This window comes from Rhinolophus hipposideros (genome assembly GCF_964194185.1).
Source record: "Rhinolophus hipposideros genome assembly, chromosome: 7".
Taxonomy (NCBI): Eukaryota; Metazoa; Chordata; class Mammalia; order Chiroptera; family Rhinolophidae; genus Rhinolophus; species Rhinolophus hipposideros.
The window spans coordinates 50,038,970-50,064,198 of NC_138053.1; the positions used below are offsets into that span (position 1 = coordinate 50,038,970).

General features: G+C 38.7%; 1 protein-coding gene across 1 annotated transcript in view; it reads left to right on the top strand.

Moving 5' to 3' along the window:
- ARSB (arylsulfatase B) overlaps nt 1-25,229 on the top strand; it is a 146,639-nt gene that overhangs the window by 57,503 nt on the left and 63,907 nt on the right. The window contains exon 5 of the mRNA XM_081054635.1: nt 15,441-15,684. Within this exon, the coding sequence (XP_080910761.1) occupies nt 15,441-15,684 (244 nt within the window). The remainder of the gene's footprint in view (nt 1-15,440; nt 15,685-25,229) is intronic.

The window sequence follows — 25,229 nt, forward strand, 5'->3', positions numbered from 1 at the left end:
CATCTCAACACAGTACAACTACTCAGCAGTATAATGAACCGTTGATACACACACTAACATGATGAATCCCAAATACATTATGCTGAGTGAAAGAAGCCAGACTCAAAAGGTTACACACAGTATGATTCTTCTTATATGACATTCCGGAAAAGGCAAAAACTTTAAAGATGGAGAAAACATCAGTGGTTGCCAGAGGTTAAGGGCAGGATGGAGGGTTTGATTACAAAAGGGCAGCATAAGGGAGTGTTTCTGGGGTGATGGAGTTATTCTGTGTCTTGATTGTGGCTCTGGTTGTATGACACTGTTTGTTAAATTTCATAGAACTGCATCCCAAGACAAGTGAATTTTACTGTATGTAAATCAGAAAATAAAAGAAATCACTGGCACACCATTTCATATGTGATAGGGTTAATATATATTCATGTCTGTGTAAAGTATGGAAAAGATTCATATAATCTCTTAACTATTTTGAAGTCATTTTCCACTTGATTCCATATTTAAACTTGCAGGAAGCCAAAAATGGATAAACAATAAAGCAGTCCCTTTGTGTACTTACAAAAAGCTTCCAAAAAAGCATTTTGTGTCTCACATGCCAGGCAGATGTTTTGGAGGGTCAGCTTACAACAAACGGCCCTGATGAAAAATTGAGGTATAAAAGTAGGGATCTGTGCAAGAAAGAGAGACACATTGATTCCAGAAAGAATCTACTGTTGTTAAAAGAAGCCAAGTCAATTTGATGGACTGGTGAAAACAAGAACAAAGGATCTGACATGTCCTGGAAGCTCTGGGTTTTGAGAATTAGGGTGGGATTTAGAATGCCCTGTCTAGAAGAATCACATCTGTTGTACCGAGGTCTATCCTTGCCTGTGTTCTGAAATGTATATGAAATGGGCAGGCTTGAACTGTTTCCCTGAAGCAGATGGTGTACATTCCTGTGACACCAAGAGGGGATTCCCTGTATGTCGGATTTCTTCTTTAACCCACCTTTCATCCAAAGGACAAAAAGTGCACGATGAATGCTTAACTGCAGTGAGACCCCACCAGCTGACCAGAACTGTACTTCCTTATTCCCCTTATTCTGCTTTTGAAGTTTTGTCATCACTCTGTTTCCTCTTACACCATAATGGGTCTTATCAATTTTTATACACAAATGTGTATATATATATATATATATATATATATATATATATATATATATATGTAAAACTGTTGGTTTTAAGAAACTTTTGCCTATCCCCAAGTCATAAAGATATTCTCTTAGGTTTTTCTATGAAAGTCTTACAGTTTTTAGCTTTTACATTTAGGTCTTTGATACATCTTTCTTTATCTCATACAGTTTTGTTAAGGCATAATTCACATTATCATAAAATCCACCCTTTTAAAGTTGTCAGGGATTAAGAGTTCAGTGGTTTTTGGTATATTCACAAAGTTGTGCAATCATCACCATTATCTGATTTTATCACCCCACCCCACCCCCAAATTCTGTATCCGTTAGCATTCGTCCTCCTCCCAGCTCCTGGCAACCACTAATCTACTTTCTGTCTCTGTAGATTTGTCTGTTCTGGATTTTTTTTTTAAAGGGGAACAAGACTTTATTGGGGGAGGAACAGGACTTTATTGGGGGACAGTGTGTACTTCCAGGACTTTTTTCCAAGTCAAGTTGTTGTCCTTTCAGTCTTAGTTGTGGAGGGCACAGCTCAGCTCCAGGTCCAGTTGCCGTTGCTAGTTGCAGGGGCCACTGCCCACCATCCCTTGCGGGGTTTGAGGAATTGATCTGGCAACCCTTGTGGTTGAGAGGACGTACTCCAACCAACTGAGCCATCTGGGAGGCAGGCAGCTCAGCTCAAGGTGCCGTGTTCAATCTTAGTTGCAGGGGGCACTGCCCACCATCCCTTGTGGGGTTTGAGGAATCGAACTGGCAACCTTGTGGTTGAGAGCCCACTGGCCCATGTGGGAATCGAACAGGCAGTCTTCGGAGTTAGGAGCATGGAGCTCTAACCACCTGAGCCACCGGATCGGCCCTGTTCTGGATATTTCATATAGGTGGAGTAATACAGTAGGTGGCCTTTTATGACTGGCTTCTTTCATTTAACATAATGTTTTCAAGGTTAATCCATGTTATAACAGGTATCAGTACTTTATTCCTTTTTATTGCAGAATAGTATTTCTTTTATTGCTGTATATTACTGAAAATATGTCACATTTTCTATATCCATTCATCAATTAATGATCAGTTAGGTGTTTCCACTTTTGGGGGCTATTATGAATATGTTCCTGTGAACATTCATATACAAGATTTTATGTAGACATGTTTTCATTTCTCTTAGGCATATACCTAGGAGTGGTATTTCTGGGTTATATGGTAACTCTAACTTTCTGAGGAACTGCCAAACTGTTTCCAAAGCAGCTACAGCATATTATTCCCATCAACAGTGTATGAGGGTTCCAATATCTCTATATCTTCTACAACACTTGTCATTGTCTATCTTTTTTTATTATAGCCATCATGAGTGTGAAGTGGTATCTCCTTGTGGTTTTGATTTGCATTCCCCTGAAGACTAATGATATTGAGCCTTTTTTTTCATGCACTTATTGGCCATTTGTATATCTTCTTTTGAGAAATATCTATTCAAATCTTTTTCCTGTATCTTAATTATTTTTTTCTTTTTACTATTATGTTGTAATTTATCTTTAATTAATTTTTTATGTATGTAGTTAAGTAGGTGTTGGTCGAGATTCTTCCCCAGCTTTTAGATATCTAATTATTCTAATATAATTTGTTTTTTCATCTTTGCTGAATATCAAACGGTCATGTAAGTGTGGTTCTCTTACTAGGCTTCCCAACCCAGTGCCATGCTGTCTTGATTACTGTAGCTGTATAGTAGGTCTTTAATTTGGGTAGTATAATTCTTTCAGCTTTGTTTTTCTATGTGAAAACTGCTTGTAATCCTAGGATAAATCTCACTTGATCATCATGATTGTAGTAGGCAGAGTAATGTTCCTCTTTCTTCCCCAAAGCCGTTCACATCCTAAAGCCCTGAACCTGTGAATACTTGTTAAGTATTGTATTTGTTCTGGTGATCAGTAGTCTTTGAGGTTACTATTGTAATTGTTTTGGGGTGCCACATATGTAAGGCAGTAAACTTAATCAATTATTGTGGTGTGTATTCGGACTGCTCCACCGACTGGCTGTCCCCTCTTCTCCCTCCCTCTGCATAGTCACCCTATTCCCTGAGACACAATAGTATTGAAATTAGGCCAATTAATAGCCCTACAGTGGCCTCTAAGTGTTCGAGTGTAAGGAAGAGTCGCACATCTCTCACTTTAAATCAAAAGCTAGAAATGGTTAAGCATATTGAGGAAGGCCCAGCAAAAGCCAAGCCAAGACAGGCCAAAAGCTAGACCTCTTGCACTAAACAGTTAGCCAAGTTGTGAATGCAAAGGAAAAGTTCTAGAAGGACATTAAAAGTGCTACTCGGATGAACATACAAATGATAAAGAAAACAAAACAGCCTTATTGCTGATATGGAGAAAGTTTCAGTGGTCTGGATAGAAGATCAAGCCAGCCACAACATTCTCTTAAGACAAAGCCTAATCCAGAGCAAGGCCCTAACTCTTTTCAATTCTATGAAGGCTGGGAGAAGTAAGGAAGACGCAGAAGAAAAGTTTGAAGCTAGCAGATGTTGGGTTAAGAAAGGAAGTTATCTCCATGGCATAAAAGTGCAAGGTGAAACAGCAAGTGCTGATATAGAAGCTGCAGCAAGTTCTCCAGAAGATCTAGCTAAGATAATTAATGAAGGGGGCTGCACTAAACAACAGAGTTTCAATGTAGATGAAACAGCCTTCTATTGGAAGAAGATGCCATTTAGGACTTTCACAGCTAGAGAGGAGAAGTCAATGCCTGGGTTCAAAACTTCAAAGGACAGGCTGACTCTCTTGGTAGGGACTAATACAGCTGGTGACTTTAAGTTAAGACAATGTTCATTTACCATTTCAAAAATCCTGGCGCCCTTCAGAATTATACTCAATCTACTCTGCCTGTGCTCTATAAAAGGAACAACAAAGCCTGGATGGCAGCATATCTATTTACTAAATATTTTAAGCTCACTGTTGAGAATTGCCTCTCAAAAAAAGAATCCTTTCAAAATATTATTGCTCATTGACAGTGGACCTGGTCACTCAAGAGCTTTGATAGAGATATACAATGAGATTAATGTTGTTTTCATGCCTGCTAACACAACATCCATTCTTTAGCCCATGGATCAAAGAGTAATTTTTACTTTTAAGTCTTATTATTTAAGAGCTACATTTTGCAAAGTTATAGCTGCCATATGTAGTGGCTCCTCTGATGGATTTGGGCAAAGTAAATTGAAAACCTCTGCAAAGGAGTCACCATTCTGTATGTCATCAAGAATGTTCATGATTCATGGGAAGAGTTCAAAATATCAATATTAACATGAGTTTGGAAGAAGTTGATTTCAACCCTCATCAATGACTGAGGGGTTCAAGACTTCAGTAGAGGAAGTAACTGCACATGTGGTGGAAATAACAAGAGAACTAGAATTAGAAGTGGAGCCTGAAGATGTGACTGAATTGCTGCAATCTCATACTAAAACTTTAACAAATAAGGAGTTGTTTCTTAATGGAAGAGCAAAGAAAATAGTTTCTTGTGATGGAATCTACTCCTGGTAAAGATGTTGTGAAGATTGTTGAAATGAATACAAAGGATTTGGAGTATTATATAAACTTAGTTGATAAAGCAGTGGTAGGGCTTAAGAGGATTGACTCCGATTTTGAAAGTTCTTCTGTGGGTAAAGTGGTGTGAAACATCACGTGCTATAGAGAAATCATTCGTGAAGGGAAGAGTTAAGTGATGCTGCAAACTTCATTGTTGTCTTATTTTAAGAAATTGCCACAGTCACCCCGCCCTTCAGCACCACCAACCTAATCAGTCAGGAACCATCAACATGGCTGTAAGACCCTCCACCAGCAGAAAGATTGCTACTTGATGATGGTTAGCCTTTTTTAGCAACAAAGTATTTTTTAATTAAGATGTGTACATTGTTTTTTAGACATAATGTTATTGCAGACTTATAGAATACAGTGTAGTGTAAACCTAATTTTACATTCATTGGGAATCCCAAAAATTGTAGTGACTTGCTTTATTTGCTTTATTGTGGTGGTCTAGAACTGAACCCACAAGGAGGTATGCTTGTAATTGCTATTATATAACAAAGTAAAATCTGTGAATGAGTCCACAAGTGGGTCATATATTACCACATCAACAATAAAAACAAAACAATCACAACAATAAAAAGGTATTCACCTTCTGTTTCATCTGCAAAAAAGTAATACAATTATTATATCCATTAAACATGGGACATCCAGCCGTAATGCTCATACATGTGCATAGCAATCACAGACTTCAGTTCCACAACCTTAGACGTGCAAGAAGTGGGACTTGCTTTTTTGTTGCTCGTTTTCCCATCTGCAACTAAACTCAGTATTGCTGGGGTCCTAGTTCTGCTGAGTGGAAGAAACCTGGTTCTAGTCAATTCAGATCATCTCAGTTCCGGGTCTCTTTGTCTCATCCCAAAGCATTTGAGCTGAGGGGTGTTTGTGGCCCATAGTTACCATCCCTACCCGCTCTGCACAAATGTTCCTGTTCCTGCCTGGCTTTTTGGGGTCGTCCAGCTAGATCTTGCTGCAAACTCCTTTCCTGCAGAGATTTAGGTCATCTCTTGCCACATCTGTGCTCTTCTCAACAGCACACAAAAACCATTCATCAATGGGACTACAACCTCTTCCACACTGTGGTGAGAGGGCCTCTGAACCTGCAGCCATTGCCATCTGCAGCACACTGGGCATAGGAAAATGCAGGGAGCCTTGCTGTCCCTTCTCCTGCCCCCAGCAATCCCTGGAGAATGAAGCACAGGTTATTTCCACTCTTGGGTTCCCTCTATCCTGCGATGCAGTCCTGGGGCCAGGGCCCAGGAGGCTTAGGATCACAGCCATGTCTTCTTGCTCTGCTTCCAGCCCTCTCTTCTCCTGACTGGCTCTGAAGGTTTGTTTAAGCTAAACCTATTACGTAGCTCACTGTCCCTTCCCTGAGGCCATACACCCATTGCCCTTCCTACTTCCTGGGTGGGAGAAAGTCATAGGGTTACAGGAATTACTAGGAATGAGAAAAGCCCTGACTTATGATTTCAAAACATCATTCCAGTAGAGCTATGGGGCACCTGAGGAACTCTGCTTGACCTGTAATCAATCTCTCCCTTTTCAGTGTACAGACTTAACTCTATGCCAGGATAATAAAAATTTTTGTGTGCTTGTACTTGTGACCACTGCTAGAAGATGACAGGTGAAAGTGTTCACATTATATTCATAGAGATAGGATTGGTGTCATGAATAGGAAATATAAACCTTTTTCTAGATCTAAGCTATCCTTGACTATGTACCATGAGCCTCTTACTGTCTTAATGCTGTAGGGTCATCATTTTAATTTTTTAGTTGCTGTGTTATGATTCATACAGTTGTCCTTAATATATATCAAGGTGGATCATTTAACATTGGGAAAAACAGGTGAATGCATTTTTAGTTTGTGGTCTACTTTTAAAATTGGTATTTTCTTATTCATATTCTTCTTTCCTTACTCTTAGGATCGTCGCTACGGGTCGCATATCCAGCAGCCTGCCATTCTAATATACAGATTCTAGTCTGCTATGAAAACTAGGAAGCCAGCCACCGTGCATATGTATTATTAGAATCTTGTCTGAGACTAAATGGGCCCTGCATTAGGGTATAATTGCAGAGACTTGGTGATGACTATTGTGGTTATTCAGGGGTATTTGTTTGCATTTGCTTGATCATTTGGACTTTTTTTTTTTTTTTTTAATCCCAGTTCATGGCTGTTCAGGAGATATAGATTTTCCCAGATACTGGACCTCTCTCTCCCTCTTTCAACATCCCTTTATTTCCTGCTGAAATGCCTCCATTTAACCTCTAGCCTTTCAGTAGGCATAGAGACCCAGTCTGTTTCCCACATGTTCTCCTCTCCCCCAGCTGCCTTTACTCCCAGCAGCCGGCACTGTCTTCTCCTGTTGGGATGTCCAGTGTCTCCGGATTTCTTCTCACTCTCACTGTGCACACCCTGATCAGAAGTGGGGCTGCCTCCCTGTGCACTCAGGAGGACCCAGAGTCTGAGGACTCAGAGTTTGTTTTACTTTGGCTTTGGAGGAAATGTCATCTGCGGATCCAAAGCAAATCTTTTTCTTATACTTTTATGAAGTACGCATTCAGTGTTCAAAATGCTTAACACACTCTTAATACTAAGGTGTATTGAGTCACTTTTGTTTCTGCCATTAAATGTTTCAGTCTTCTATTGTTCTTCAAAGAGGAATGTGCTGGTCAGGGTTCTCATGGCTTTGCCTGTGTGTGTCTCTCCACCGCCATTAGACACCCATACACTGGTGAGATCCTTTAGCATTTAGCAAGCTCCGAAAAAGCCTCTGGGGAAACAAAACTGCCTGTCCACTCGTTTCGTTTTTTTAATTTTTCTGAGCAACTCTGAAAGGTTATTTTACTACTCATAAAATAGAAACCCAATACAATGTTGTTTCTACCTGAAGGGTAAATTCAGAACATTTAACTTGTATTATGTATTTGGAAGCATAAAGACAAATTAAAGTAGTTGATGCTTACCCAAGTAGAATATGTGAGTATTCTCTAGTTTTAACTCTCTGAAAAATCATTGATCTCGATTCCCATCTTCCTCGCAAGGCAAGTAGTTAATACGCTTGTTATTTGGAATCTACAATTCTATTTTCTTCTATCTCGATGGTATTTCCACTTCTTTTCTGTTATCCTTGAATCTGCCAGCCTCTAAAGCACTTCTTTGATATTTTTTACATCTATTATTTCTCTGTTGACATTCCTGACAGATAAACAGCTGTCTGGTAAAAAGTTATTTGGTCACCTTAAAGGGGTTTCAGGTCTGGAAGGAGAGCCAAATACTTTGTGAGTAAATTATGATAATCACTCAAGGTACCAAATAATTTTAGTTTGCCCTGAAATGAATAACTTCATTAGATTTAAAAAAACAAACAAACAAAAAAGCGTTCATTCAAGATCAAACTGCAGAGAGAAAACAGGGTGGGTTTTAGTTGTCAAAAAAAAAAAGTACAAACACTTGGTACTTTTGCTGCCCCTAAGTACTCCAAACATGGAGCTTCTGTGCTACTCGTTTGGGGATCTAGGATATGCAGATCAAACCTAGCACTATGTCTGTCTTCTAAGTGAGGGTAACTCACAATATTTTGTACTTATCTTACAACTTTCATTTAAGAATCTCCAAAATGGGTGACTACCTATGCTTTAAATCGCAGAAAAAAATTCAGTTGTTTGCCTACTGATATGTAATGAATTAGGACCTGTTTTCCAGTTCCCAGTTCCATTTTACCTTTTAGAGACCAAATGTTTTCAATCTTTCAACAGACTTTGGAGTCTTTTCATCCTTAATAAATGTTAAAGGAGAGAGAAAATCCCATTGGTATTTCATCATTATAAGCAATGACATTAGCCCCACTAAAATGAGGAAATCTTTTTACTACAACCTTGTGTAATCTTTTTCATCCCCACTCATTTTTTATTTTGCCCTTTTCCTGCGTCTATCTTCCTTTATCTCCGGCTCTTTTGGTGGCACCATCAATTATTTGGGGCCTGGCTGCTAATTCCGTCTCACCAGCATCCCCCTAATGCTAGCGCGGCTGGAATGCTCCCTGTACTGGTCCCTTTAATCGAGATGTAAAGTCTGATTAGTGTCTGACCTGGAGTTGGGTGTCTGAACATTTATCCGCCCTGAATGCTACAAACCATTTAAAACCTCTTCAAATATTCAAATGAACATCTAAATAAAGATTCTCTTTCTGACATTCAATTTGCATCACAGGCTATGGCTAGTGCACCTGTTTCTTTGGTTACTGGTGTACTTTATTTAAACTCATGGCAACAGAAAGGAGTCACCCTGGTTCTGCCCCAGTAATAACAACCAAACCCCTCACAATTCATGTCTTGACTCTCCAGAAACTACCTCCAGAGAAGAGAATGCAACCTAGAAGGGCTCAATGCTTACAATACTTTCTTCTTATGAAACGTGGTATTTTAGAGTGTGGCTGTAATACCTACATCGAGTGTATGTTTAATAAATACTCAGATAAGAGCCTGCTCTGCTCTGCACACTCTGATGCTACTGCTGATGGTGATTATGATTAATGAAAATTGCTAATATTTATTGAGCACTCCTTCTGTGCCAGGCACTGCGTTAGAGGGGGTATTATTATTATCCCCGTTTTCCAAATACAGAAACTTAGGCTCGCAGATAGAGTAACTTTCCCAAACCCACAGCTTTTAATTCCTATCCCTTGCATATGTGTCAGTGAAATTAGAAATGTGATAGTAAGGATGATAGAGAAAAACAATGACAGTCGTGAAACACCTAGACATCGGCTTGTTTATATGTAGTCATCGTTCAGCTCAAATTTTCCTTAAGCTCTGGAAACAGTGTTTTTGAGAGTATCGTTAGCCTTTAATTAAGAAGAAAACTTGACGCAGATTACTGCCCTTCCCCAATGTGCAATCGGATAAGGCCCTAAATTGCCTCCTCCCTGTGCCCAGTCTCTTTGTTGCTGGTTGGCTCTGTCCTGTCCTTCTGGTTCCAGCTCCTCCAAGAGGCCCAGTTATCACCTACCATGAATGGAGAGATCTTATCTCCTTTTCTATTCACTCCATGAAAGAGAAGACTTTGTGTGTCTTGTTTGCCGCCATTTCCCCAAAACTAGAGTGGTCCCTGGTACATAGTGGGAACTGCAGAAAGATTTGTTAAAGGGGTGAGTGAGAATTCTCTTCCAGGCCAGGACCAAGGCTCCCTCAAATGCTCTCGAACAATCTCCTTGACTTAAGTGCAACTGACCGGGTGCCAGATGAGACAAAAAAACTCTGATATTTGTTTTAAATCCTCACAGGGTTCCAGGAGCCCCCTCGGCAATATCCTATAAAATAAGGAGTATCTATGTGCAGCGCTGCTTCCTAAATGTCAAGGTTATGGAGTGGCTGAATGAAGGCTCAGAAAAAACTGTGCAGTAATCCATATTCATTTGTAGAGTCTTCAATCTCTATTTTTGGAGGCCTTTCCTCCATTTGTTTATTTGTTCCCCCCAAATCTTTGAGCTCTCTCCTTGGCGTCCTGAGCCAGGTCCTGGGAATGCAAAGACAAATGAGACATTGTTCTTGCTCTTGAGATGCAGAGTTAGGGAGGAAGACAAACCCATGAACAACTAATTAATATACGGAGATAAGTGCGATAAGTGTGTATGTAAGATACCAAGATAAGTGTGATAGAGGAGTGCATATGAAGTGCAGCAGAAGTACAGAGGAAAGATAAAGACTATCAGGGGAGTCAGTAAAAACTTCACAGAAGATGTGACATTTGACCCGAGACTTAAAATTTAAGTTAAGCAGGAAAGAAGGGGGAGAGCATTTTAGGCAAAGGAACCAACATGTACAAAAGCAAAGTCAGCATGGATGTGTTCCAGTGACAGGGAGAAGTTAGTTATGTGACCGAAGCACAGGATTGTTTTTATGGGGAAGGGCAGGAGCTGATCTTCTAAAAGTAGGTTGGTCCAGATGTGAAGGATTCTGTATGTGGGGCAGAAGTTTGAACGTTTTCCTGGTTGACAAACAATCAGAGGCCTTTAAACACGGATGTGGCCTGATTGGTTTGGGGCTTCACAAACATGCCTGTAAGAGCCATGTGAAGCAGTCTGTAAGATACCTTAGTAGATCAGGTGAGAGGAATGTCAGACCCAAGGCAGTGGGGTTGGATTGGAAACCCATTGGAAGGATACACATGGCAGAAATGAATGCACATTCAATCCGAAATGCTTGAATATAGAACCAATAGAGGGAAGGAAAAGACCATCAGGTTGTAAATTGAGTATCTGGGTAGATATTTTCTCCAAAATCCTTTACTAGGAGAAGGTTGCATTTACCTAATCTTTTAGATGACTACTAAGACACATATTAACACTCCAATTTACATTTTAGTAATTTAAAAAATTAGCCTGAAAGAAGCAACCATCTATCAGCCAGCAGGTTCTTTTTTTAGACAAAGAGGCTTCTTTGAAATCATGTTGTCTGCTCATCTGTCTTACTTGCATTGGTGGCCCTGTTTAGAGGCAAGTCCTGGTGCAAGGCTGCTGGAGCCTTCCTTGCTTTTCCTTCCATGATCCCCAAGTCATGGGGGGAAGTCTTGGGTGAGCCCAGGTTCAAAGGGGGCAGTGACATAGAGAGATATATGCTGGTGGTTCAGGGCTCCCTGCTACAGCCAAGCCACAGCATTACATTATTTGGGCAGTAGTCCTAAAAACTAATGTTGTTGTCACGGTTCCATCTTAATCTTTTATCAGCTGGATATGGATGAGGCTTCATTGTCATATAGTTAATGCTTTTGCTCAGATCTTTGGCTAACTGATGTTTTTCCATGACTTTTTGACAGTTATTTTGATTCAATAATGAATAATAAAGTGAGATTTACCATCTGTGTATGACAGCATTTGTTTTATTTTGACATTTCTTTTCTGGATAGCAAAGGTTTTATAATTAGCTTTTCCCTCTGCCAAAAACATAGCTGAAGAACGATTTCCTTGAAAAAAAAAAAAAAGTTTCATAGTTCCCTTTGCTAGTTGAAGTCATCTTATTTTGATTTGGAAATTTTTTTCATAAGTCAGTCAGGAAATGAAACAAATATTTCTCTTGAAAATTAATTCTTAACAAGAACAAAAATTAATTTTTGTCCCAAGAAAATTAGGAGGGAAAGCAAAAAGAAACACGTTTGAAATGGTGGTAGTTCCATTGTCTTAAAAAAAAATTTATTGAGGTAAAATTGGTATATAATAATATGTAAGTTGGTGAATACATATATAATATAAAATTGGTATACAACATTATATGTTTCATCGTAATTCAACATCTGTTTGCACTACAAAGAAATCACCACCAAAAAATAGTTACTATCTTTCACCATACAATTGACCCTTTTAGTTTATGTTAGACTTAAGTGAGCAATATAGGAAACCCCACTTTCTACCTTGTTTCAAATGAGTTTATTTGATTTTTGCTGTTACTCTGATGAGTTTTATGTGCAACTCTTTCAAATACTGGGGAGACTGCTACAACTGATGGTCAACACCCTATTTCTCGAAGGCCTAAGTCTGTGGTGGATTCTGCCCCTTTGTTCGTAGGTGGCAACCATCAGCCTGGTGCTCCCTGCTCCCCTTTCCCCCCAAGGCCGAATTGCCCTCTTCATGCAGCCAGGTCTGCAGTTGGCTCTATGACTATGGAGTCCAAGAGAACAAGTTTCAAATGTGTCAGTTACCAGTGCCTTCTCTCTAGAGTGCTCTTGAGAAAAGGATGGAGAAAGCCACCTTGATAACGGATGATACAATGGCATATCATTGCTAATGGCAAAAACATCACAGCAAGCTAATGGCAAAAGCAGTCACACTTGCTGCATCAGCACCCTCCTCTAATAATATGTGCAAACACATTCCAGCTCCTACAGTAGCAACAGTGGCCAAATTCTCTTTACAGCCTGGCGTACTTTCCTAAGTCATACCCAAAGGGCTGCTCCCAGAATCAGATTCCAGACCCAGCCACCTTCTCCCCGTCACCTCCACTCTTATTTCTACCACCACTATTTAACATTTTTGTATTGAGCACTAACAAATATGTGGAACTGACAGAGACATTATATAATATCTCAAAAGTGTATCTGTTTAAAATGGAGAAAACAGGCATTTTCTACAAGCATTGAGCCGGTATCATAACAATCCAGACAACAAAGTGTAAAAATAGTGCTGTCTCAGCCATTCTTCTTCTCACAGGTAGAATGTAAGCATGTCTTTCCAGTGCATTTTTATTTTTTTTTTAAAGATTTTATTGGGGAAGGGGAACAGGACTTTATTGGGGAACAGTGTGTACTTCCAGGGCTTTTTTCCAAGTCAAGTTGTTGTTCTTTCAATCTTAGTTGTGGAGGGCGCAGCTCAGCTCCAGGTCCAGTTGCCGTTGCTAGGTGCAGGGGGCACAGCCCACCATCCCTCCAACTGAACCATGCAAGAGCTCAGCGGAAGCTCAGCCCAAGGTGCCGTGTTCAATCTTAGTTGCAGGGGGTGCTGCCCACCATCCCTTGTGGGACTCGAGGAATTGAACTGGCAACCTTGTGGTTGAGAGCCCACTGGCCCATGTGGGAATAGAACTGGCAGCCTTCGGAGTTAGGAGCACGGAGCTCCAACCGCCTGAACCACCAGGCCGGCTCCAGTGTGTTTTTGTATCACCTTCTTTTAAATTTTGATACGTTGATTGTGGATGACTGATACTCTGTGAAGTAGAAGAGTGGAAGAATCCCCTCTGTCTAAAGATGGTGCCCATTGTTTTGAATAAACAGGTCTGCTTATGTGAAATAAAAATGTGTATTTAGTATACAGGCTGGGATGACTGGGCCTTGGGTTTTTGTCAAGAAGAGGTGTCAGGTTTAAGGAGAGGTTCTTGTAAGTCTGTGACAGCAATTGAGATGGACTGTCACCTCCCCCCCATGTGTTGAAGAATTGTTACCTTCATCTAATCCAGCTCAAGACTCTTCTCCCTCCCCTTCACAAAGCACAGAGAAGAACTGAGGTGTGTTAAGGGCTTGATGAGAAGCCTCTGTGGCAATAGAGCCTTGAATGTCTTACCCATCACAACAAAGGTGGCTCTCCTCAAAAGGGAATCATCACCTTGAAATAGTTCTCCTGCTATATCATAGAAAGAATGTACGCTTTGCTGAGACTGACTATGGTTTTCACAGGGAAGTGAAACTTTATGTGGCCCATAGGTATAAAACTCACTCTGCGTCAGGAACATGGCACTCTGGGAGCAGAAGGTACCTGGGGAGTCACACAGACCTTGTTTGAAACCTCGCTTTGCCACTTATTGGTTTGGCCTTTTCACACCTCATTGTTTAAAAGCAACAAAGTGGTTATAATACTAGACTACTTGGGTTGTTGTAAATATCAGCTACCATTTATTGAATGCTTAGGTTCAGGTACCCAGCCAAGCAATGGTACCATTTAATGTTCACCATAATAGATAAGGTAGCAATTATTATCTCCACCTCAAAGGTAAAGAAACTGAGGCCGTGTATTGCCCTGTGTCACATAGCTAGTGAGTGACATCAGACTTCCATTCCAGGTCTATCAGACAATAGGTTCTGTGAGACGTAATGTGAAATTAAAATGGTGCATAGTAGGTGCTTAATACATGTTAGTTCTCTTTCCTTCCATGTGTATCCTGTGGTTTTGATAGGTCTTGGTTTGGGTTAGATTTTTATGTGTGACATTCTGTAGAGCAGGCCTGTCATACTGCCCTCATGTGGTTCATTTGGATAACAGTGGTTTTTAAAAAATGTTTAAATGAGGTATAATTACATGCAAATAAGCGTTATTTAAAATGTGTCTCTAAAGTCACATAAGTGTATGGATACTTCTGGAGATGATATGATTCTATAACCTCACTATACAAGAAATAGCACTTTTTACCTTCTATGGTCCAACTTCATTCCTAACGCTGAGCCCTAACCAGCTGGTAAGACACTTAATATCAATCACTCTTGTGACTTCTCTGGCTTCACCAGTATCCTCCATTCTCAGTGTCTGAGAAGAAAGCCCTTCTCTTCCTTGGAACAGTACACGATGAAGCTTTGTCTTGCCATCCTGTCGAGAAGGGAGGAATTTTTCTTGGAATTATATTTTCCACCCGACTGCTCTGTTTACAGAGACATTTAGCCCACTGGAGAAATCTTCAGCTTTCACACTTAAGAAAGAATTCAAATCACCAGGGAGTAGAATGTTACTTCAGTTACCAGTTTAAATGTTAGAACATTTTTCCAGGAGGAAAATAAAAAGTCTGCTTTCCTCACCTATCAGGAACTTTAAGTCACCAAGTGAAACTCACTCAAAGGTTTTCATGCACCAGGAGGGCTCAGCTTACCTGCATTCTCCTGTGTCACACCCAGTTGCACACACACATGCATTTGAAACCTACTTCATTGATTAGCCCAGGGCTCCATCCCAAGCAGTTGCCCTCAGGGGCCTTCCTCGGTTTCCAGTGGCCCCATCCACTGAGGATTTAATGGTCTTGTGTCAGATCTGGCCTCATTGCACCCTAATTATGACTGGGTGATAGAGGGTAGTTTCAGGTGAGAGAAGGGTAGTTGGTACGGGAGAAGGTAAGAGGAGTTATCTTTTTTAGTTCTTAAGCACCGTTTGAAACAACATACATAGAAGTCTTCTGTCCTTAAATGTATCTAATAGTTAACATTGTCCTCATACCAATACCTAATTGTATTTCAGATAATGGAGGGCAGACTTTGGCAGGAGGCAATAACTGGCCCCTTCGAGGAAGGAAATGGAGCCTATGGGAAGGAGGTGTTCGAGGGGTGGGCTTTGTGGCAAGCCCCTTGCTGAAACAGAAGGGTGTGAAGAACCGGGAGCTCATCCACATTTCCGACTGGCTGCCGACTCTCGTGAAGCTGGCCGGGGGGAGCACAAATGGTACCAAACCTCTGGATGGCTTCGACGTGTGGAAAACCGTCAGGTACCCGCACATCTTTTTCTTTTTCCTCCCAGGACAGATGCTCCAAGAACAGCTTGACTTGATTGAGTGAGAATGATGGCTTTTATGTGAAAATGACAGTCAGCTACCAAATAAATGATTCTTTAAAAGAAGAAATGCCTTTTGAAATACTGTAATTATATATATGTATGTGGGCCTGTGGTTTTTCTTTTTAATTTTAGTTTTTTATATTAGTTTTAGGTGTACAAAACAATATAATGATTAGACATTTACACCCCTCACAAAGTCTACTACCCCCTCCCCCAATCTATTACCCCTCTGACATCGTATATAGCTGTTACAATACCACTGACTCTAGTCTTTGGGCCTGTGTTTTACATGAAGAGGAAAACTGTCCTCAGCATCTCACCCGCTACAGGAGGTCTTTATGCAGAGAAGCTTCTCTAAGAAGTAGGTTAGATTATTGTTGTCTTCCTGCACAGGGTCAGGTGACCTTCCCCATGGCCTGCTGGGAGAGTGGAGGACCAAATTGAGGGGAAAGAGCTGGAATATGAGCCATGGAGCAGCTGTGCATAATAAGTGGCTAATGAATACCTACTGTGTGCCAAGCCCTGTTCGGGGTAGGGAGGAATTAGGAATGAGCAAGACAGGCTAGATCCTCGTTTTCATGGAGCTTATATTCTAGTGGAGGGGAGAAATAAACAAGTAAACACATAAATATGCAAAATAACTTTCACTAGTGATAAGCACTTTGAAGGCAATAAAACAGCATAGAGAGAGCTGGCAGATGTGAAGGTGATACAGTCTGGGGACCAGAACCCAGGAGCAGCTTTGGAAATGATGGGAGTCTTTCCCGTTTAGCCACCACCGTATAGAACAGTGACTGAAAGTAGGAAGGTGTACACCTTAGAGCAGGGGTGTCCAAACTGCGGCCTGCGGGCCAACTGTGGCCCGCAATCCATTGTTAATTGGCCCGCAGCAAATTCCAAAAATATATTTAGTTTACTTAAATAAACCAGGTGAGGCAATACGTACTTCACTTCGAGTGAGTGGCCCGGCTGTTTGTGTATTTTACCGCATATGGCCCTTGGTGAAAAAGGTTGAAAAAAGTTTTGGCACCCTGCCTTAGAGGGTGGAGCAAGAAAACTTTAAAACTTGTATTTGTATTTAATTTTAAATTTTGTTATTCTTTTTGAAGTATACATTTTTATAAGGTATATAATATATTAGTAGATTAGTACGTATATCCAATTTACCAATAAATGTACATATATTGGAGACGTTTTTACTGATGGAATGACAATTGTCTAGTCCAATAGTTTTCAACCTGTATTTGGTGGTGACTCACTCATCTCCTAGTGGCCAGGGAGAGACGACCTCCTCATGCTCTCCCTTTTTCATCCCACTCCAGATACCCCACCTCAAAAATAGTTTCTATTCTTAGGAAATAAACCATGGAGTATTTAGGAGTAAAGAGCTATGATATATGTAACATACCTTCAAATGATTCAGGAAAAAAATTATGTTCATGTGTATATGTATTTATATATATATATATACACATTTATATATCTTTAATACAAAACACAATAAATGTATGTGTGTGCGTGTGTGCAGAAAGAATAAAAACAAAGTCAAATATTAACAATCAAATAATCTCAGTAAAGGGCTTAAGTATTCTTTTATTATTTCTTGTTTTTGCAACTTTTCATAAATTTGAAATTATTTCCAATTAAAACATTTTTAAAAATAGGAAAGTCTGGCAACACAGAGCCCATATTTCCACAAAGCCAATAACTGATGGGAATCAAGCAGTTGCTGTCATCCTTAGTTGAAGTATTCACCCTTTAAATCACCAGTCTCCATTGGTAACTCCCAATCCAGGCCTACTTCATTCATTTATGCAAATTGTACCATTCGTCTGTCTCTTGATATACTTAACCATTCCGTTAACTTAGATTGATTTTTATTTTTTAAATCAGTAACACTGTAATGAACAATTTCTTTATAAAATCTATCTACATTTTGGATTTTTCCCTCAGATATAGATGGTTTGAAATTAAATTACTGAGCTAGAGAATGACCACTTTATAGAGTTTTACATTTTTTTTTGCTTTTTTGTTCAGAAAGCTTTTTCTTAGCCTGAAATGTGCTAAATATTTATCTACATTTTCTAAGTGTTGTGGTTTGATTTTCTTCCATGTAATTCTTGAATCGTTTGTTATGAGACAACTATGTGTTATGTAAGGTTAATATCTAAATCAGAGGAGTGGGTTTTTCCCCCAGGTTTTTGAATTACATAGACCTCTTTGAGATTGAAAGATGTGAACTTACAGAAAAAAAGTACCAAACATATGCACAAAAATTTACATAGAGTTTATTTTTATGATATCAGACATTGATTACATGTCTTTTCTATGTGATTGTGTGTGTGACGTACTGTTGAGTCAGCTCTGACTCCTGGTGACCCTGTGAATGAATGATGTCCACATGTCCTGTCCTCAACAGCCTATGGCTTCTTGTATGGAGTCAATCCATCTCATATTTAATCTTCCTCTTTTCTCACTGCCTCCTATTGTTCCCAGCATGATTGTCTTTTCCAAAGACCCCTGTCTTCTCATGATGTGCCCAAAGTAGGACAGCTTCAGTTTTGTCATCTTTGCCTCCAGTGGTGTTTCAAGCTTAATTTGCTCCAGGACCCATTTATTCATCTTTCTGGAGGTCCATCGAGCTCTCCTCCAACACCATATTTCAAATGAATCCATTTTTTTCCTATCAGCCTTCTTCACTGTCCAACTTTTGCGACCATACATAGTAACTGGGAATACAACAGTGAGTGTGGATGATCTTACCCTAGGTCTCTAATGACACATCATTTTTTTTTAGAAATATCTTAACTGATTTATTTCACTTTATATTTTCCTTTTCCCAAAATACTACATAATATAAATTGATGTCTAAATAAGTCTACGAGATCTTTTGTTTGTTTGTTTCAGGTGTACAAAACAATGTAATAGTTAGACATTTATCATTTATACCCCTCACAAAGTGATAACCCTCCTCCCCCAATCTACTACCCCTCTGACATCATATATAGCTGTTACAATTCCACTGACTCTATTCATTATGCTGTACTTCACATAGTTGTCATTCATTATTATTCAGCTTCAGGTGTACCCTGCAGTGGTCAGGCATCTACACCATCCCTGAGGAGGTCTCAGGGATGGATAATGAGACAAGTATCCATTGGATACCCTACAAAATCTTTACAACGTTATTTATTATATTCCCCAGACTGTCTTTTATATCCCTGTGGCAATTTTGTGTTATCAATTGTGCTTTCTAATCCTCTCACCTTATCCCCACCCCTCTCCCATCTAGCAACCCTCAGTTTTTCCTCTGTATCTCTGAGACTGTTTCTGATTAGTTTCTTCATTTATTCTATTCTTTAGATTCCACATATAAGTGAGATCATATGGTATTTGTCTTTCTCTGTCTGACTCATTTCACTTAGCATAACGTTCTCTAGGTCCATCCATATCGTTGCAAATGGGAGGATTTCATTCTTTGTTATGGCCGAGTAATACTCCATTGTATAAATGTACCACAATTTCTTAATCCAGTCATCTACCGAAGGGCATTTTGGTTGTTTCCATGTCTTGGCTATTGTGAATAGTGCTGCAATAAACATAGGAGTGCATAAATTTTTTCGAATTAGTGTTTTGGATTTCTCTGGATAGATACCTAAGAGTGGAATTGCTGGGTTATAAGGTGGTTCCATTTCCAGTTTTTTTAAATAACTCCATCCTGATTTCCATAGTGGCTGCACCAATCTGCAATCCCACCAGCATTGCACGAGGGATCATTTTTCTCCGCATCCTTTCCAGCACTTGTTGTTTGTTGATTTATTGTTGATGGCCATTCTGACTGGAATGAGGTGGTATCTCATTGTGGTTTTTATTTGCATTTGTCTAATGATTAGTGAGGTTGAATATTTTTTCATAAGTCTGTTTGCCATCTCCATGTCCTCTTTAGAAAAATGTTTCTTCATGTCCTCTACCCATTTTTTAATTGGGTTGTTTGTTTTTTGGTGTTGAGTTTAATTAGTTTTTAATAAATTTTGGATAATAACCCCTTAGATGTATCATTGACAAATATCTTTTCCCATTCAGTAGGATACCTGTTTGTTTTATTGGTGTTTTCCTTTGCTATGAAAAAACTTTTTAGTTTGCTGTAATCTCACATGTTTACTTTTTCTCTTACTTCCCTTGCCCAAGGGGAAATATCAGTAAAAATATTACTAAGGGTAATGTCTGCCAATTTACTTCCTATATTTTCTTCTAGGAGTTTTATGGTTTCAGATTTTATATTTAAGTCTTTAAATATTGAATTTTGAATTTATTCTGGTATATGGCATACAGAGGTGGTCCAACTTCATTTTTGTTGCATATGTCTGTCCAAATTTCCCAGCACCGTTTATTGAACAGACTGTCTTAACCCCAATGTAAATTCTTGCTTCCATTGTCTAATGACACATCTTTGCTCTTGATGATTTTTCCTAATTCTTCCATTGCTGTCCTTCCGAGTCTCAGCCTTCTCTTGATTTCACATAGAAAAATATGAAAAACATTCATTACAAACTTATGCTTCTCTCACACATTTTTGATGTAAAAACTAATACCTACTTTATGATAAAAAAGGAAATAAAGCAAAAATTTCCAAGCAAAGCAAGACTTGAACTTCAGTTCAGCTTATCATCAGCTTTGAATGTGAAGGCTGTTGAAGTTTGACTTAAAGAAGTAGGACAAAGTTTTGAGTGGATTTGATATGACAATGCATGTGTCACACTTGACATCCAATCAGTCTTGATATTTGTTTTGTTGTGTTTTGGTGGCAAATGTGTTGTAAGCCCTGGCTTGAAAAACGCACAATAGCGAATGGAGTCCAAGCTCTGTAGCACACTTTGCAGATGAGGGTAAGCTTGAGTTGAGAAACAGTTGAATTCATTTCAAATAATTTCCTCTGCCCCAGTTCACTGAGGTTATTATCTTTGGCAAAGTGCAAGTCATTGATGTTAATCCGTATCACCAAATTTTGGATTATAAGTCCACATTTCAATTTTAAGATTTTCTTGATCAGAAGTAACCTTTCAGTTTGGCACATGTTGGCTTCTGCCTGCAGAGAAATAGGAAAAAGTTTGGTCCCTTTAACTCCAGATTGCAGAAGGTCTTTCTTTCAGTGTTAGGGGGACACTGAATTCCTAGTGACGGATCTCTTACAGAACAGGACTGTTCCATTCTTGAGCAGCATGCTTAATGTTGATTGAAGGCTTTAACCAAAAGAAACGACCAAAAATACTGTCTCAATATGCTAAACCATGAGAGAGAGAGAGTAGAGGTTCCTTTTTTCTGTTTTTAAAACAGTAAAATTTCTGCCCAAAGTTTAATTAAGCTCTTTAAGACTCTCCTCTGCAAATCCAGCCAATTTTTAGTAAGTGAAGAATTGCTCTCATTCTGCTCCCATTTCTTGATAAAAGATCCTGAAAAGACGATTCAGCCCTATCCCTGGCTCTGATGAAGTTGATGCTTCTCACAGCATTAGGCAAAACTTCATTCAGCATCGGTAGCAGAACATTTGGTACCCAGGCTCGCTGATACAGAAAGCTGTCAGTCAGATTGACACCTGGAGCTTCTTTTCCAAAGCAGCAAAAACAAATGGACAGCCAAATGCCAGAGACACTTGATCTGTGCCTACAGTTCTGCAACTTTTTTCCAGTCAGATATTTACTTGGAAATAACATTTTCAAGATGATGGTAGTTTTTGAAAATTTCAAGAGGGCCTCATAAAATAGGAATACCAGTGATGGATGAAAAACAGAGTTGACTGTGCGGAGAACATCAGAGGTTTCACGAGTTGCATAGTTATCAATTCCTTTTAGATCTGTTTCAAAATATTAAAATACTAGAAGAAACAGCAATTCTGGAGTAGGTGACATTTTTGCTATAGAAACTCCTTCAACTGCTTCAGGTTTTCTTCTCTTTCAAGCCACAGACCACGTCTATCATTTTTAGAGAACATGACTTCTCCAAGCTCTTGTCAATTCTGTGTGGTTTTTCTGCTTTTCAACTTGATAAGCAGCATACAGGTTGTTTTGAGACATTTCAAAAGATTCATACTTCATATTTTTTTTACTTATTTTATCTTTAATTTAACTTAATATAAACAAAAGCAGAGCCCCAAAACATAATGATAGGAATGTTTTTTTCTTTCTGATCAATGGGACACTCTTCTAGATATTATAACATGAAAACGGTGACAAATTTGATGATGTAAAATACCTTAAAAACTTAATATGACATTATAAAGATGTTTGCACCTAGGATTCAGTTTCAAAAAGACATTGTAAGGAAAAATAAGTCACTTTTCACCCCACTTTTACAGATACCATGAAGCCAAATGAAGCATAATGGTCAATGAGTCAAAGGTTAACAACCTCTGAACTAAAATGATACTCTATTCCAAATATTACTACAGTGACCCAGACTGATTATTCAATAATAATTTATTATTATTATTATTATTATTATTATATTGAATAATATTTCCTTTTTAGTGAAAACTGTGTGTTATCACTTTAATTATTTTTTAAGTTCTTGCTAGTACTATGATCTGTCTTAGTGCCCTTGTTTCAGTCGACTGACTTAGCTTTTCTCACATTAGCACTTCACTGTTGGCAATCATTGTCTTTTTAGAGTATATTTAAATACCATATTTTGTCACGTATAATGTGCTCCCATGTATACTGCGCACCCATGTTTTTGGCCCAAACTTTCAGGGGGGAAAAAAATCTTTCATTTTAATTTTTTAATTCAAATTTTTATTTGTTTATATTTATGTACTTATTTTTTGTATTTTTTTAATTGAAGTTTATTGGGATGACAATTGTTAGTAAAGTTACACAGATTTCAGGTGTACAATTCTGTAAAACAACATCTGTAAATCCCATTGTGTGTTCACCACCCAGAGTCAGTTCTCCTTCAGTCGCCATATATTTGATCCCCCTTACCCTCATCTACCACCCCCCCTCCCCCCTTGCCCTCTGGTAACCACTAAACTATTGTCTGTGTCTATGAGTTTTTGTTTCTCATTTGTTTGTCTTGTTCTTTTGTTGTTTTTGCTTTATATACCACATATCACTGAAATCATATGGTTCTCTGCTTTTTCAGTCTGACTTATTTTGCTTAGCATTATAATCTCAAGATCCATCCGTGTTGTCACAAATGGTCCTATTTCATCTTTTCTTACCGCCGAATGGTATTCCATTGTGTACCACACAATGGAATATACCAAAACTTCTTTATCCATTCATCTATCGAAGGACATTTTGGTTGTTTCCATGTCTTGGCCACTGTAAATAAAGCTGCAATGAACATTGGAGCACACTTATCTCTATGTATAAATGTTTTCAGATTTTTTGGGTAGATACCCAGGAGAGGGATTGCTGTGTCATATGGTAATTCTATTCGTAATTTTTTGAGGAACCTCCACACTGCCTTCCATAACGGCTGCACCAGTCTGCATTCCCACCAACAGTGTATGAGGGTTCGTTTTTCTCCACAGCCTCTCCAACACTTGTTACTGTTTGTCTTGTTGATGGTAGCCATTCTGACTGGGGTAAGGTGATATCTCATTGTGGTTTTTATTTGCATCTCTCTGATGATTAGTGATGTTGAGCATTTTTTCATATGTTTATTTGCCATTTGTATGTCCTCTTTGGAGAAATGTCTCCTCAGGTCTTCTGCCCATGTTTCAATTGGGTTTTTTGTTTTTTTGTTGTTGAGTTTCATGAGTTCCTTGTATATTTTGGATATTAGCCCCTTATCGGAGGCACTGTTTGCAAACACCTTCTCCCATTCAGTTGGTTGCCTCTTTATTATGCGATGGTTTCTTTTGCTGTGCAGAAGCTTTTAAGTTTCATATAGTCTCATTTGTTTATTTTAGCTTTTACTTCCATTGCCTTTGGAATCAAATTCATAAAATGCTCTTTGAACCCAAGGTCCATAAGTTTAGTACCTATGTTTTATTCTATGCAGTTTATTGTGTCAGGTCTTATGGTTAAGTCTTTGATCCATTTTGAATTAATTTTGGTACATGGTGACAAATAACAGTCCAGTTTCATTCTTTTGCACGTGGCTATCCAATTCTCCCAGCACCATTTATTGAAGAGGCTGTCTTTCCGTCATTGTATGTTTTTAGCTTCTTCGTCAAAAATTATCTGTCCATAGTTATGTGGTTTTATTTCTGGGTTCTCAATTCTATTCCATTGGTCTATGTGTCTGTTTTTCTGCCAATACCAAGCTGTTTTGATTATTGTTGCCCTGTAGTACAAGCTAAGGTCAGGGAGTGTGATACCTCCAGCATTGTTCTTTTTTCTTAAGATTGTTTTCGCTATTCGGGGTCTTTTGTGGTTCCAAAGAAATCTGATGATTTTTTGTTTCATTTCTTTAAAAAATGACATTGGGATTTTGATGGGGATCGCCTTAAATCTGTATATTGCTTTGGGTAATACAGCCATTTTAACTATGTTGATTCTTCCAATCCATGAGCGTGGAATGTCTTTCCATTTCTTTGTGTCTTCTTCAATTTCTTTTAAAAATGTCTTATAGTTTTCAGCATATAGGTCTTTCACATCCTTGGTTAAGTTTATTCCTGGGTATTTTATTTTTTTTGTTGCAATTGCAAAAGGAATTGGTTTTTTTTTATTTCTTTTTCTGAGATTTCATTGTTAGTATACAGGAATGTGATGGACTTTTGTACATTGATTTTGTAGCCAGCAACTTTACTGTATTCGTTGATTGTTCCTAATAGCTTTTTGGTAAAGTCTTTAGGGTTTTCTATGTATAGCATCATGTCATCTGCCAAGAGTGACAATTTAACTTCTTCATTCCCAATTTGGATGCCTTTTATTTCTTTCTCTTGCCTGATTACTCTGGCGAGGACTTCCAACACTATGTTGAAAAGCAGAGGTGATAGGGGACAGCCCTGTCATGTTCCTGAACATAGAGCAAAGGGCTTCAGTTTTTTACCATTAATTGTGAGATTAGCTGACAGTTTGTCATAGATGGCCTTTATTATGTTGAGGTATTTTCCTTCTATACCTATTTTATTAAGTGTTTTAATCATAAATGTATTTTGTCAACAGCTTTTTCTGCATCAATTGATATAATCATATGATTTTTGTCCTTTATTTTGTTTATGTGATGTATCACATTGATGGATTTGCGGATGTTGAACCATCCTTGTGCCCCTGGGATAAATCCCACTTGGTCGAGATGAATAATCTTTTAAATATATTGCTGCATTCGATTTGCTAGAATTTTGTTTAGGATTTTAGCATCTGTATTCAGCAGAGATATTGGTCTGTAGTTTTCTTTTTTTGTGTTGTCCTTACCAGGTTTTGGTATCAGGGCAATGTTGGTCTTATAAAATGAGTTAGGGAGTACTGTCTCTTCTTCAATTTTTTGGAAGAGTTTGAGCAGGACTGGTATTAGATCTTTTTTTAAGGT